The following is a 16,033-nucleotide window of genomic DNA, read 5'->3' as shown; positions in this document are numbered from 1 at the left end:
TGGTGGGTAACTCACCTCCTGACTCTCCAAAGCCTATCCACCATCGACAAAGCACAAGTCAAGAGTGTGATACCTGGATGAGTACAGCTCCAACAACACTTAAGAACTTGATACCATCAAAACAGCCCACTTGATTGGCACGACATCCACGAATCAAAATGTGTGGCACTGGAAAAGACAGCAGGTGAGACTGTTATCCGAGAAGCAGGAGAGTTGACGTTATGGGCATAAGCTCTTCGGGAATGTGGCCACATTCCTGATGAAGGGCTTATACCTGAAACATCGACTCTCCTGCTCATCGGATGCTGCCTGGCCAGCTGTGCTTTTCCAGCACCAAACGTTTTGACTCTGAACTCCAGCATCTGCAGTCCTCATTTTCTCCTAGTCACTATATCCACAAGCATCTGCTCCCTCCTCCTCTGCCACTCAGTAACAGCAGTGTGTGTCATCTACAAGATGCTTTGCAGAAATTCACCAATGAACCTCAAACAGCAGTTTCCAAACCCAGGACCACTTCTTTCTAGAAGAACAAGGACAACAGATACATGAGAGCACTATTACATTCAAGTTTCCCTCCAAGCCTCTCACAACCCTGACTTGGAAATATATCACCATTCCTTCATTGTCACTGGATCAAGATCCTGGAATTCTATCCCTAATGGCATTGAAGATCAACTCTCAGCAGGTAGACCACAGCAGTTCAAGTAGGCAACTTACTACTCAGTTCTCAAGGGCAAATAGGGACGTACAGTAAATACTGGCCAGACAGTGACACCCACATCTCACACGTGAATTTTAAAAAAGCCTTCACTGTGTCGGTGGTGGATTGGCCTCTCTTGGCAGGTTAGAGTCACCAACTCCAGGGTCCGGGAGTGAGTTACTTCACTCTGGATATGCTCATTACTCAGTCAACAATAATAATGTTAATGTCCTTGCACCAGTGCAACAAGGGAAAAACGTTATGGAGCATGAATATAATATGATTGTAAAACCTACCTGGTGGAGACACTCTATGGAAGAAGTTAAAACCACTTCATTGCGTTACTGTTTGGGGAGAGTTAGCAGTTGAGAGGAAAGCAGTCAGCTTTGACTGAATGTTATGCGATGGATAATGCAGCAACACCATAAGGGGCGGATACTTCCAGCATTGCAGTGAACCAAGCATGGAGTCAATTGTTTGTCACCTCTAAAACCGAGCAGGCATATTGAGGGGGTTTTCCATCTGACAGGGCAGTTATTAACTCATCGGGGCAGAACATAATTCGTGACTGTGGTGGGGTGTGGGCTGAAACGGAGAAGCTACCTGATTTACTCATTGAAGGAAAAGCATGTAATGTGTAAATGGCAACTACTCCACCACTGCCCGGATGTTCTATCACTGAAAGAAGAAACCTTGCTTAATGTAGTCTTCAGACAGACTTCAAACAGTACTTGGAGATGTGAAGTAGATATTGGAATCGATAAGCCTTTTTATGTAATAGCCAGTGACACATTTTGTTTACTTCAGTGCAATGGAAATTGATTCATGTACGATATCACTTAGACTGAGGAAGATTCCAGTGCACCCATTTACTTATTCTGCAGTTGAACTATTAATTTGTTTAATGACCACCCACATAGAGTGGAAATCTCAATGATGCTCTTCCATTGCGTAGCACTTTTAAGGTGCACTGGAATGTGACTAATTGTGAGCAACCTTTATTGTCAAAAAGAAAAGCAAGAATATGCGTCGGTGGAGAGTTGAGTTTTGGGCAAAGTAATTAATGACCTGTCTTATCAGTATGATGAGGCATTTTACAAGGTTTGCACAATGTTTTAAACTCAGCAGGTGCTATCACTGCAATGACAGACTTCCCTTAAGCCATGTAGACCTCTAAGACACTGTGTCTTCCCACAGGCAAGTAGGATGGAGAACACTTGTACATTTGGGTGTAAAGGCAGAATGATGCAAGGGCTTCTCTGTGTTTTAGTTGATCAGATTATATCTGAAATGGAAATTCTACTTCAAAGCTTAGAACCTGAGAAGTAAATTTGTCTGATGAATAAAGATAGCTGCCAAGGTCATGAAACTGAAGAGCTTCCACAACCTCTCTCTAAGCAAGTGGCTTTTCTCCAGTGAGCGAGCCTCACAGTTCGTATAGGCAGAGGTGTACAAAGTAATGAGAGGAATAGATGGAGTCAATAGCCAGAGACTTTTCCCCCAGGCCAGGATTGACTGGTACGAGAAGTCATAGTTTGAAGATATTAGGAAGAAGGTATAAAGGAGACGTCAGAGGTAGGCTCTTTACACAGAGCTTTGTGAATGCATGGAATGCGTTGCCAGCTGTGGTAGTGGAAGCAGAGTCATTGGGGATGTATAAGCAACTGCTGGACATGCACATGGATAGCAGTGAGTTATGGTGTGCATTGGTTAAGTTACTATATTTTATATTAGGATTCAATCTCGGCACAGCATCATGGGCCAAAGGGCTTGTTCTGTGCTGTACTTTTCTATGTTCTAGTTCTAGACCTCAGAGTTTTGAAGTCGTTGCATGAAAATGCTTTTTAATTATAATTGTGAAAGTTTGTAACTGTCGAGGTTGCTGTTTGTGAGAGCGTACTATGCACTTATTGATCTCACTCTTAAGCGATTCATCAAATCTATGTCCCTCAAGCTCATCAAATAAGTCATGGCACCTGCCGAACGTGTGAGTTCACAAGTGCCTCAAAATGTCTCTGCCGCGTTTTGCTATTTCTTACCCATTCGTATTCTTTTTATCTTCAACCTTTTCACTCGCACATATTTTGTGTTAATTTTCTTCCTCTGTCTCTTCTACCTTATTTCCCTTTTATTCCCTTCTTTCTGAAGTCTTCACTCTATCCGTCCCTCACCGATTTCCTGCCTCTTTTTCCCTCTGACTCTCCCGCTGCCTTTACCTATCTCTGTTATTCTCTTCAACCCTTTATTGCACCCTCATGTCCTGTTGCCTGCATTCATTATTACAAATGCAAAATGTGTTTGTTTCAGTGAAAACTTTGCTTTAACTGACCTTGTTGTTACCTTGCGAGACAATCAGTATGATGCAAATGATGGTTTCTGACGCAGTTAACATTGAATCTGGATTAGTCAATAGGAACATTACATTCTAACTAGCAGGTGCCTCAGGCTTTGATTCCTTCAACCTTTGATGCAGAAGATTACAGTGGGGGACAAATGCTGCTTTGTCCTTGATGTTTGTTCTTTTTAATTAATTCATTGGGTGCCTGCCTTGCTGTCAAGGCCTGCATTTATTGCTCATCCTTAGTGTTCATGAGAAGGCAAAGATGAGGTGCTTGAGGTCTTGTCCCCTTGTTGATGATATTGGAGTTTTGAAGGTGCTGTCGAAGAAAGAATTATTAATTATATAACACACAATAAAGTTGGCAGGGCAACTGCTGTTCTGTGATTGTGTAATGTGGGAGTTGCTGAACTCCAGCTTCATCTAAGACAAACACATCTGAAATAGGCGACTATGGTTGCAATCATTTTGGCTCCGGGTCAGGGAGCTGGAGGCTGAGCCATTGATACTGTTGCACATTAGGGAGGAGAAAGGTCACCTTGACAATTTACTGAGGACCAATGCAACTCCGTACTTCGGAAAGACTCTTGTGATTTTGTCAGTGGTCAGGAGCTAAAGGATATGACTGCATGGAAAGGGACTCAGACTTGGCAGGCAATGAGCATCTCAGATAAGAGAGCGCCTGACTTGACGCCCCTTGATGTTCAATGGCATACCTTCGCTGAATGCCCCACTATCAGCATCCTGGGGTCAGCATTGACCACGCCTGTACTGTGCCTGCAGAAATAGAAATGCTGTGGCTACTACCTTTACCTCCTGATTTCTAATGTCTGTGCACGGGCTACAAGATAGACGTCAGAAATGTGATGGACTGCTCTCCACCTAAGTTCCAATGACAGAACAAACTTGATACCATCCAAGATAAAGCAGCCCTCTTGATGGACAATCCATTCAGCCAGTTCAATCCTCACTCCCTTCACCAACATGCAATGGCAGCAGTGTCTACAAGGTGTGAAAGTATCAAATCTTCTTTGACACCACCTGTTAACCCTGCAACAAGAGCAGCAGCTACATGGAAATGTCATCACAGGCGTGTTCCTATCAGAAACGCACTGCACCCTTTCTTGGAATAATATGACCATTACTTCACTGTTGTTGGGTCAAATTCCTGAAGTTCCCTTCCGAACAGCACTCCAGTTCCTGAATACTATGGACTGCGCCAGTCCAAGAAGAAAGCTCATACCCACCTTCTCCAGAACAATCAGAATGGACAATAAATGCTGCTTTAATGATTAATGCACAAATCCCATGAATGAATTAAAAAAGCATCGTCCTCCGCATTTCCTAGTTTCCCATAATTATTTCCCAATCTCTCACTGGTAAGGTACTTTGGCCTCTTGCTGCCTTTTATTTGGAAAAGCTCTGACTGTCTGTATGACATGACTTGTTATCCTCAAAGATTATTTTCTCCCTCTTTATTATTATTTTGGTTTTTTTTGTGTTTTTTTTAAAACTTTCCCAATCGTCTGGCTTGCCACTGATCTTTACCACATTGTATGTTTTTTATTTTTAAATTTGATGATATCCTTAACTACTCTGGTTAACCATGACCCCCTTCATAAGATCCTTCTGTCTCACTGGGATCGATCTTTGCTGTAGGCCATAACTGTTTTCTTAAACATGTCATTGTTCCTCAACTAGCTTTACAATGTAACTTCTCCACCAGCCCATTCCAGCCAGCCCTCCCTCCATTCCTTTGTAATTATCCTTGTTTAAATTTAACACAGTTGTTGTCAATCCAGACTTCTCAATCTCAAACTGAATGCTCAGTGTTGCCTTGGTGATGTCTTACTCTGGGATGCCTTACTTTATTTAGAACATAGAACAATACGTCATAGAACAGGCCCTTCGGCCTACGATGTTGTGCCGGACATTTGTCCTAGCTTAAGCACCTATCCATGTACCTATCCAATTGCCGCTTAAAGGTCACCAATGATTCTGACTCTGCCACTCACACAGGCAGCGCATTCCATGCCCCCACCACTCTCTGGGTGAAGAACCTACCCCTGACATCTTCCCCCCCCCCCCCCCATACCTTCCACCCTTCACCTTAAATTTATGTCCCCTTGTAACACTCTGTTGTACCCAGGGAAAACATCTTTGACTGTTTACTCTATCTATTCCCCTGATCATCTTATAAACCTCTATCAAGTCACCCCTCATCCTTCGCCGTTCCAATGAGAAAAGGCCTAGCACTCTCAACCTATCCTCGTACGACCTATTCTCCATTCCAGGCAACATCCTGGTAAATCTCCTCTGCACCCTCTCCAAAGCTTCCACATCTTTCCTAAAGTGAGGCAACCAGAACTGCACACAGTACTCCAAATGTGGCCTTACCAAGCTGCAACATTACCTCATGACTCTTGAATTCAATCCCTCTGCTAGTGAACGCTAATACACCATAGGCCTTCTTACAAGCTCTAGCCACCTGAGTGGCAGCTTTCAAAGATCTATGAACTTTGACCCCAAGATCCCTCTGCTCCTCCACCTTACTAAGAACCCTACCGTTAACACTGTATTCTGCATTCTTATTTGTCCTTCCAAAATGGACAACCTCACACTTGACAGGGTTGAACTCCATCTGCCACTCCTCAGCCCAGCTCTGCATCATATCAAAGTCCCTTTGCAGTCGACAACAGCCATCCTCACTATCCACAACTCCACCAATCTTCGTATCGTCTGCAAATTTACTGACCCACCCTCAACTCCCTCTTCCAAGTCATTAATAAAAATTACAAACAGCAGAGGGCTCAGAACTGATCCCTGCGGAACTCCACTTGTGACTGGGCTCCAGGCTGAATATTTACCATCCATCAGCACTCTCTGACTTTGACCGGTTAGCCAGTTCTCTATCCAACTGGCCAAATTTCCCACTATCCCATGTCTCCTGACTTTCCGCATAAGCCTACCCTGGGGAACCCTATCAAATACCTTTCTAAAATCCATGGAGAAAGTGAGGACCGCAGATGCTGGAGATCAGAGCTGAAAATGTGTTGCTGGAAAGACGCAGCAGGTCAGGCAGCATCCAAGGAGCAGGAGAATCGACGTTTCGGGCATGAGCCCTTCTTCAGGAATTCCTGAAGAAGGGCTCATGCCCAAAACATCGATTCTCCTGCTCCTTGGATGCTGCCTGACCTGCTGCGCCTTATTAAAATCCATGTACACTGCATCCACTGCTCTACCCTCATCCACATCCTTGGCCACCTCCTCAAAGAATTCAATAAGACTTGTAAGACAAGACCTACCCCTCACAAATCTGTGCTGGCTGTCCCTAAACAAGCAGTGTCTTTCCAGATACTCATAAACCCTATCCCTCAGTACCCTTTCCATTACTTTGCCTAACACCGAAGTAAGACTAACTGGCCTGTAATTCCTGGGGTTATCCCTATTCCTTTTTTTGAACAGGGGCACGACATTCGCCGCTCTCCAGTCCCCTGGTACCACCCCCATTGACAATGAAGACGAAAAGATCATTGCCAACGGCTCTGCAATTTCCTGTCTTGCTTCCCACATAATCCTAGGATATATCCCGTCAGGCCCGGGGGACTTGTCTATTCTCAAGTTTTTCAAAATGCCCAACACACCTTCCTTCCTAACAAGTATCTCCTCTAGCTTACCAGTCTGTTTCATATTCTCCTCTTCAACAATACGGTCCCTCTCATTTGTAAATACTGAAGAAAAGTATTCATTCAAGACCTCTCCTATCTCTTCCGACTCAATACACAGTCAACCACTACTGTCCTTGATCGGACCTTGTTCTTGTCATTCTCATGTTTCTCACATACGCATAAAAGGCCTTGGGGTTATCCTTGATCCTACCCGCCAAAGATTTTTCATGCCGTCTCTTAGCTCTCCTAATCCCTTTCTTCAGCTCCCTCCTGGCTATCCTGTATCCCTCCAACGCTCTGTCTGAACCTTTTTTCCTCAACCTTATGTAAGCCTCCTTCTTCCTCTTTACTAGACATTCAACCTCCCTCGTCAACCAAGGTTCCCTCACACGACCATCTCTTTCCTGCCTGACAGGTACGTACATATCAAGGACATGTCGTATCTGTTCCTTGAAAAAGTTCCACATTTCAATGACATCCTTCCCTGACAGCCTGTGCTCCCAATTTATGCTCCTCAGATCCTGTCTTGCAGTATCGTATTTACCCTTCCCCCAGTTGTAAAACCTGCCCTGTTGCATGCACCTATCTCTCTCCATAACCAAGGTGAAAGTCACAGAATTGTGGTCACCATCACCAAAATGCTCACCCACTAACAAGCCCATCACTTGTCCCGGTTCGTAACCAAGTACCAAATCCAATATGGCCTCCCCTCTGGTCGGACAATCTACATACTGAGTTAGAAAAGCTTCCTGGACATACTGCACAAACACCGCCCCGTCCAATCTACTTGATCTAAAGAGCTTCCAATCAATATTTGGGAAGTTGAAATCGCCCATGACTACTACTCTGTGGCTTCTGCACCTTTGCAAAATCTGTTTCCCAATCTGTTTCTCCACAACACTGCTGCTATTGGGGGGCCTATAGTAAACACCCAACAAGGTGACTGCTCCTTTCCTATTTCTGACTTCAGCCCATTCTATATCCAAAGGCAGATTCCCCTCGAACTGCCTTTCTGCAGCTGTGATATCATTTCTAATTAGCAACGCCACTCCCCCTCTTTTTTTACCACCCTCCCTAATCTTACTGAAACATCTGTAACCAGGAATCTCCAACAACCATTCCTGTCCCTCTTCTATCCACGTTTCCGTGATGGCCACAACATCGTAGTCCCAGGTACCAATCCACGCCTTAAGTTCACCCACCTTATTTCTGATACTCCTTTCGTTGAAGTATACACACTTGAACACATCCCTGTGTCCGTAAGTATTCCCTGTCAGTGCTACCTTCTCCACAGCCTCCCTACATTTTTAGACATCCTGAAAAACAGCTAACCTACTTGCTGGACTACAAGTCCAGATCCCATCCCCCTGCCAAATTAGTTTAAACCCCTCCCGAAGAGTGCTAGCAAACCTACCTCCCAGGATATTGGTGCCCTTCTGGTTCAGGTGCAACCCGTCCTGCTTGTACAGGTCCCACCTTCCCCAGAATGCAGTCCAATTGTCCAAATACCTGAAGCCCTCCCTCCTACACCATCCTTGCAGCCACGTGTTCAACTGCACTCTCTCCCTATTGCTTGCCTCACTGTCACGTGGCACCGGCAACAACCCAGAGATGACGACTCTGTCCGTCCTAACTTTTAGCTTCCAGCCTAACTCCCTGAGCTCCTGAATGACCTCCCCACCCCTCTTCCTACCGATGTCATTGGTGCCAATGTGCACCACTTTTCTGGCTGCACACCCTCCCCCTTAAGGATTCTGAAGACACGGTCCGAAACGTCTCGGACCCTGGCACCCGGGAGGCAACAAACCAACCGAGAGTCTCGCCCATGTCCACAGAACCGCCTGTCTGTCCCTCTAACTATAGAGTCTCCTATAACTAGCGCTCTCCTCCTCTCCCCCTTTCCCTTCTGAGCCTCAGAGCCGGACCTCGTGCCAGAGGCCTGGTCACTGCAGCTTACCCCTGCTAGGCCGTCCCCTCAACAGTATCCAAAGCGGTATACTTTTTGTTGAGGGGAATGACCACAGGGGATCCCTGCACTGCCTGCTTCCTCCCCTTCCCACCTCTAACTGTTACCCAGCTACCTCTGTTCTCTGGTATAACTATGTCCCTGTAGCTTCTCTCTATCACCCTCTCAGCCTCTTGAATAATTCTCAGTTTATCCAACTCCAGCTCCAGATCCCTAACATGGTCTGTGAGGAGCTGGAGCTGGCTGCACTTCCTGCAGGTGAAGTCGGCAGGAGCATTGGTGGTCACCCCTACCTCAAACATCCTGCAGGAGGAACATTCCACTGCCTGCGCTGCCATAACTCTACACTCAGTCCCCAAAACAAGAACATTAAGTAGCTTACCTGTTCAGCCGACTGAGACCAGATTCAAAGTAGCTTGATTCCTGGTTGAATCCACGAAATGTTGTTCTCGGAATCAATTCCAAATAGACTCTAAGAATTTTCCCTTGTGCCTAACTTTGCCAATTTGTTTTTACCAATCTACGTGAAGTATGAAATGACCCATGATTAAAAATTGCCGTCTTGACATGCTGTCGTTCTACGTACAACAGTATAGTTATTGCTAAGGTGCCTATAGACTGCTCCCACCTTTGATGTCTTCCCCTTGTTATTTCTTAACTCCACACCTTCCATCACTTTGCTGATGATTAAGACAAAACTGGGGTGATAAATTTCGGGATTGGATTTGTCCTGCAGGATATGAATGAGATATCCTGACAATTTTCCACCTTGCCAGACAGTTGCAGGTGTTGTAGCTCTACTGAAATAGAATTGGTTTGGAGAGCTGTTCTGGTGTACAGATCTTTCACACTAAAGCTAGAATATTGTCAGGGACTATTCTCTTTAGTGGATCCAACCCTCTTAGACGTTTCTCAACTTACAATAGACTGAATCTAATTTGCTGATGTTTGGTCTCTTTGATGCTGGGAATCTGTTCTCATCACTCCTGACTCAAGATGGTTGCAAATGCTTTGACCCCAGGCTTTTGCATTGAGGGCTAGGATTAGGATGTTCATTAGACTACTTCCACTTGTTGAGTATTTCAGTATCCACCGAATAAGTGACCATCTCCAACAAGGGAGAATCTAACCGTTTCTCCTTGACATTTGTTGGCATTTTATTGTTGAATTTCTAGTCATCAACCAGAAATTTAACTGGATCAACCATCTAAAGATTGTAGTTACAAGAGTTGGTCCGAGATTTGAAATTCTACAGACATAGTAACTCATCTCTTTGTTCCTCAAGTACTGTTCACCCTCCACAAAGCAAGGCTGTAACAGTATACTTTCCACTTGTCTGAATGAATGTCACTGCAATAGCGCTCAAGATATTTGACACCATCCAGGACAAAGTAGCCCACTTTGGCATTTCCTGCATTATGTGGAGCTTCTTGATTGTTGTTGGTGTCAGAATTGTTGCGTTTTGGTTTACATATATAATGCTTGAACAAGCAGGAGTGTTTATGGCTTTCTGGGTTACACACCTGAATGCAGCAGGAATTTTGGATTCCAGTGCAAAGACATTTAATAGTGGAGTATAATATTTCCATTGTGAAGGAGTTTTAGCTGTGTTGGGGAGAATGTTGCATCCTTGTCCTCAATATAATACTTGGCACTTTTTTTTATATAGATTGTTAGACAGAACAATGCATCATTAAACAGCATGGATGGGCAAGTAGCTGATGATGTCGACTTACAAACCATGCGGTAAGGTTAAATTTAGGCTTTTCTACTTATTTAAAATAAAATTTCAAATGTCGATGTTGGGCATGGTTGAAGTTTCACGTCTGAGTCAGAGCGTTTTATTTTGGATTCAAGCCAGTTCCAGATACTAAGGCACATCCTATCCCTGTATTTGTCCAAATGCCTTGAAATGTTATTAATATACCTGCCTCAACAATTTCCATGGCAGCTCATTCCATATGGGTACCACCCTTTGGCACTGCAGTGTTCGAGAGAGGGAGTGCTGCACTGTTGGGGCTATTGACTTTCTAATGACATGTTAGACCAAGGCTCTGTTAACTCTGTCAGGATCCTGTTGACCAGAGAAAGAGCAGGAGCAGCACAATCTTCAGTGATTCAGCTTATATTTGTCCTTTGCCCGACATCATTAAAATACTGATAGATAGTGGTAGTGGAACCTTAGCAATAATTTATTGGGCCAGGCTAATCCACTGGGGACACAAGCTAATGAAATTTAAGTATGATTAATATACTTAATTAAACTTCTGGAGTCACACTGAAGCAAGGAGTATTCTGGATTAGGGATGCTGGAAGAGCACAGCAGTTCAGGCAGCATCCGAGGAGCAGGAAAATCGACGTTTCGGGCAAAAGCCCTTCATCAGGAATACCAGCAAGGAGTAGGCCATTCAGCCTTTCAAGTTCGCTTCCCCATTTAACAGGGTCATGGCTGATCGAATACTGAAATTGATCTTTCACAGCCGTCTGGGGTAGACAAGTCCAAAGATTCAGAACCTATGAAAACAAAGTGAAAATATAATCTCGTCTGTATCCTAAATGGCTTTGTCCATATTTTTAACATATGCCTCCTGGTTTATCCTGCAAGTGTTTTATAGGCTTCAATGAGGTCACTTCTCATTCTTCAAACTGTCAAGAGAATACAGGACCCAGTTTGCCCGATTATTGTTCACAGGACAGCTATTGAAACCCCTGCTCCCTGCCCATCCCAGGAAAAAGTCTGGTGAACCTTTGTCACTTTTCATTTATGGCAATAGTATCTTTTCTGAGGTAAGGAGACCAAAACTGCACTTAGTACACTGTGCAGTCTAACTGAACTCTGAAACAATTGAAGTGAGACTTGACTATTCCTGTATTCCAGTCCTCTTGTGATAAACACTAACATTCCTCTAGCTGCCTTAACAGCTTGCTGCACCTGCACGTTAGCCTTCAGTGATTTCTTGGCAAGGAACAGCCAAATTCCCATACATGTTAACATTTTTCAGCCTTTTACTCAGAGAGTCGTAGAGTCCTACAGCACAGAGACAGGCCCTTGGGCCTAAACTGGTCTACAAAAATGTCCACCTACGCTAACACCATTTCCTTCTTGGCCCATATTCTTCTAAACCTTTCTTCTCCATGTATTTGTCCAAATGCCTTTTAAATGTTGAGTCAGGTACATTAACAACAAGTTCCGCGGATGCCTCATTCCATATGCGTACCATCCTTTGTGTAAAAAGGCTGCCCCTCAGGTTCCCTTTTATTCTTTCCCCTCTAACCTTAAACTGATGCCCTCTAATCCTCAATTGCCCAACCTATCCACGCCTTTCATGATCTTATTCACCTCTGTAAAGTCCCTCCTCAGTCTCCTATGCTCTAACATAAAAAGACCTAGCTTGTCCAACCTATAACTCTGACCATTAAGTCCAGGCAACATACTTGTAAATCCCTTCTGCATTTTTTCCAGTTTCATAACATCCTTTGTAGCAAGGTGACCAAAACTGAACACAATACTCCAAGTGCAGCCTCACCAACATAATGTATAACTGCAACACAACTTTCCAACTTCTATACTCAAGTGTCCTGACTGATGAAGGCCAGTGTGCCAAAATATTCCTTCACTGCCCTGCCGACCTGTGACTCTGAACCTGAACTCCAAGATTCCTCTGTCCCTACCATTCACCGTGAAATTCCTACCTTGATTTGACTTTACTAAGTGCAGAACCTCGCACTTATCTATGTTAAACTCCATTTGCCATTTGTCCGACCACTCCCCAGCTGATTAAGGTCCTGCTGCCAACCTGTGAAACTAATCTGAAGTTTATCTATACTATACAATTCCATTTTCATCCAAATGGTTATCCAATGATCATTTAAATGCCCTTAAAGTTGGCGAGTCTATTAATGTTGCAGGCAGGGTGATCCATGCCCCTACTAATCTCTGTGTAAAGAAACTACCCTGACATCTGTCCTATATCTATCACCCCTCAATTTAAAGATATGTCCCCTCGTGCTAGCCATGGCCATCTGTGGAAAAAGGCTCTCATTGTCCACCCTATCTAACCCTCTGATTATCTTGTATGTCTCAATTAAGTCACCGTTCAACCTCTTCCTCTCTAATGAAAACAGTTTCAAGTCCCTCAGCCTTTGCTCATAATACCTTCCCTCCATACCAGGCAACATCCTAGTGAATCTCCTCTGCACCCTTTACAATGCTTCCATATCCTTCCCATAATGCAGTGACCAGAACTGTATGCAATACTCCAGGTGTGGTCACATCAGACTTTTGTACAGCTGCAGTAAGGTAAAAACAATGACTGCAGATGCTGGAAACCAGAGTCTAGATTAGAGTGGTGCTGGAAAAGCACAGCAGTTCAGGCAGCATCCGAGGAGCAGTAAAATCGACGTTTCGGGCAACAGCCCTTTATCAGAAATAGAGGCAGAGAGCCTGAAGGGTGGAGAGATAAGTGAGAGGAGGGTGGGGTTGTGTGACTACCTGGTCAGGTCCACGCCCCCCTACAACCCACCCTCCCATCCTGGCACCTTCCCCTGCCACCGCAGGAATTGCAAAACCTGTGCCCACACCTCCTCCCTCACCTCTATCCAAGGCCCTAAAGTAGTCTTCCACATCTATCAAAGTTTTACATGCTCATCCACCAATATCATTTATTGTATCCGTTGGTCCTGATGCAGTCTCCTCTACATTGGGGAGACTGGGCGCCTCCTAGCAGAGCGCTTTAGGGAACATCTCTGGGGCACCTGCACCTATCAACCACACCGCCCTCCCACTCTGCCGAGGACTTGGAGGTCCTGGGCCTCCTTCACCGCTGCTCCCTCACTACTCGACGCCTGGAGGAAGAATGCCTCATCTTCCACCTTGGAACACTTCAACCCCAGGGCATCAATGTGGACTTCAACAGTTTCCTCATTTCCCCTTCCCCTACCTCACCCCAGTTCCAAACTTCCAGCTCAGCACTGTCCCCATGACTTGTCCTACCTGCCTATCTTCTTTTCCACCTATCCACTCCACCCTCTCCCCTAACCTATCACCTTCATTCCCTCCCCCACTCACGTATTGTACTCTATGCTACTTTCTCCCCACCCCCACCCTCCTCTAGCTTATCTCTCCACCCTTCAGGCTCTCTGCCTGTATTCCGGATGAAGGGCTTTTGCCTGAAATGTCGATTTTACTGCTCCTCTGATGTACAGGTGCAGCGTGACCTCATGTCTCCGAAACTCAATTCCTGTACCAATAAAAACTAACACACCGTATACCTTTTTAACAACACTACCAACCTGGTTGACAACTTTCAGGGATTTAGGTATACAGACACAGAGATCTTTTTGCTGAACTACACTATCAAGAATCCTACCATTAATCTGTATTCCTGTTGCTCCTTCCAAAGTGAATCACTTTACACTTTTCCGCATTAAACTCCATTTGCCACCTCTCAGCCCAGCTCTGTTGCTTACCTATGTCCCTCTGTAACCTGCAGCATCCTTCAGCACTATCCACAACTCCACCGACCTTCATGTCATCCACAAATTTACTAACCCATCCTTCCACTCCTTCGTCCAGGTCATTTGTAAAATTGATAAACAGCAGTGGACCCAAAACAGATCCTTGCTGTACACCACTGTACTCCAAGATGAACATTTCCCATCAACCACCACCCTGTGTTTTCTTACAGCTAGTAAAAAATGAGGTCTGCAGATGCTGGAGATCACAGCTGCAAATGTGTTGCTGGTCAAAGCACAGCAGGCCAGGCAGCATCTCAGGAATAGAGAATTCGACGTTTCGAGCATAAGCCCTTCATCAGGACCAATTTCTGATCCAAACTGCTCAATCTCATGCTTCCTCCGTATTTTGTGCGATAGCCTACTGTGGGGAACCTTATCAAATGCCTTACTGAAATCCTTACACACATCAACCGGTTTGTCCACCTGTTTGGTCACCATCTCAAAGAACTCAATAAGGTTTGTGAGGCACGACCTACCTTTCACAAAACTGTGTTGACTATCCCTAATCAACTTATTCCTCTCTAGATGATTATAAATCCTATCTCTTATAACCTTTTCCAACACTATACCCACAACAAACGTAAAGATCACTGGTCTATAATTACTAGGGTCATCTCTACTCCCCTGCTTGAACATGAGGTCAGCATTTGTTATCCTTCAGTCTTCTGACACTATTCCTGTGGACAATGGCGACATACAGATCAAAGCCAAAGGCTCAGCAATCTCCTCCTTGGCTTCCCAGAGAATCCTAGGATCAATCCCATCAGCCCAGGAGCCTTATCTATTTTCGCACTTTCCAGAATTGCTAACATTATCTCCTTGTGAACCTCAATCCAGTAGCCTGTATCTCAGTATTCTCGACAGCATTGTCTTTTTCCAGTGTGGATACTGACAAAAAATATTCATTAAGTGCTTCCCCTACCACCTCGGACTCCACACACAACTTCCCGCTACTACCCTTGATTGGCCCTAATCTTACTCTAGTCATTCTTATATTCCTGATATACCTTTAGAAAGCTTTAGGGTTTTCCTTGATCTGACCTGCCAACGACTTCTCATGTTCCATCTTGGCTGTTCTTAGCTCTTCCTTTAGGTCTTCCCTGGCTAACTTGTAACTCTCAAGCATTCTAACTGTACCTTTACGTCTCATCCTAGCATAAGCCTTCTTCTTCCTCTTGACAAGAGATTCATCTTCTTCAGTAAACCACAACTCCCTTACTCGACCATTTCCTCCCTGCCTGACAGGTACATACTATCAAGGACATGCAGTAGTTGTTCTTTGAATAAACTTCACGTCAATTGTGTCCATCCCCTGCAGTTTCCTTCCCCATCCTATGCATCCTAAATCTTACCTACCCGCATCATAAATGCCTTTCCCCCAGCATTAATTCTTGCCCTGCGGAATATACCTATCCCTTTCCATCGCTAAAATAAACATAACCGAATTGCGGTCACTCTCGCCAAAGTGCTCACCTACCTCCAAATCTAACACATAGCCAGGTTCATTACCCAGTACCAAATCCAATGTAGCCCAGCCACTTGTTGGCTTGGCTGCGTACTATGTTAGGAAGCCTTCCTGCACACATTAGACAAAAACTGAATCATGGCTGAAAATGTGTTGCTGGAAAAGCGCAGCAGGTCAGGCAGCATCCAAGGAACAGGAGATTCAACGTTGCAGGCAGAAGCCCTTCTTCAGGAATAGGGCTGAAGAAGGGCTTATGCCTGAAACGTCGAATCTCCTGTTCCTTGGATGCTGTCTGACCTGCTGCACTTTTCCAGCAACACATTTTCAGCTCTGATCTCCAGCATCTGCAGATCTCACTTTCTCCTCAAAAACTGAATCA

The 16,033-nt window shown here is 44.7% G+C and overlaps 1 protein-coding gene across 3 annotated transcripts in view; it reads left to right on the top strand.

Moving 5' to 3' along the window:
• The window catches only part of anapc1 (anaphase promoting complex subunit 1), a 221,014-nt gene that overhangs the window by 135,311 nt on the left and 69,670 nt on the right, over window positions 1-16,033 (top strand). For all 3 annotated transcript variants that reach the window (XM_060848972.1, XM_060848952.1, XM_060848962.1), the window contains exon 35: window positions 10,342-10,418. In XM_060848972.1, coding sequence (XP_060704955.1) covers window positions 10,342-10,418 — 77 coding nt within the window. The remainder of the gene's footprint in view (window positions 1-10,341; window positions 10,419-16,033) is intronic.

This window comes from Hemiscyllium ocellatum, chromosome 3, assembly GCF_020745735.1.
Source record: "Hemiscyllium ocellatum isolate sHemOce1 chromosome 3, sHemOce1.pat.X.cur, whole genome shotgun sequence".
In the NCBI taxonomy this organism is placed as follows: Eukaryota; Metazoa; Chordata; class Chondrichthyes; order Orectolobiformes; family Hemiscylliidae; genus Hemiscyllium; species Hemiscyllium ocellatum.
This window is presented reverse-complemented; position numbering and strand designations above follow the sequence as displayed.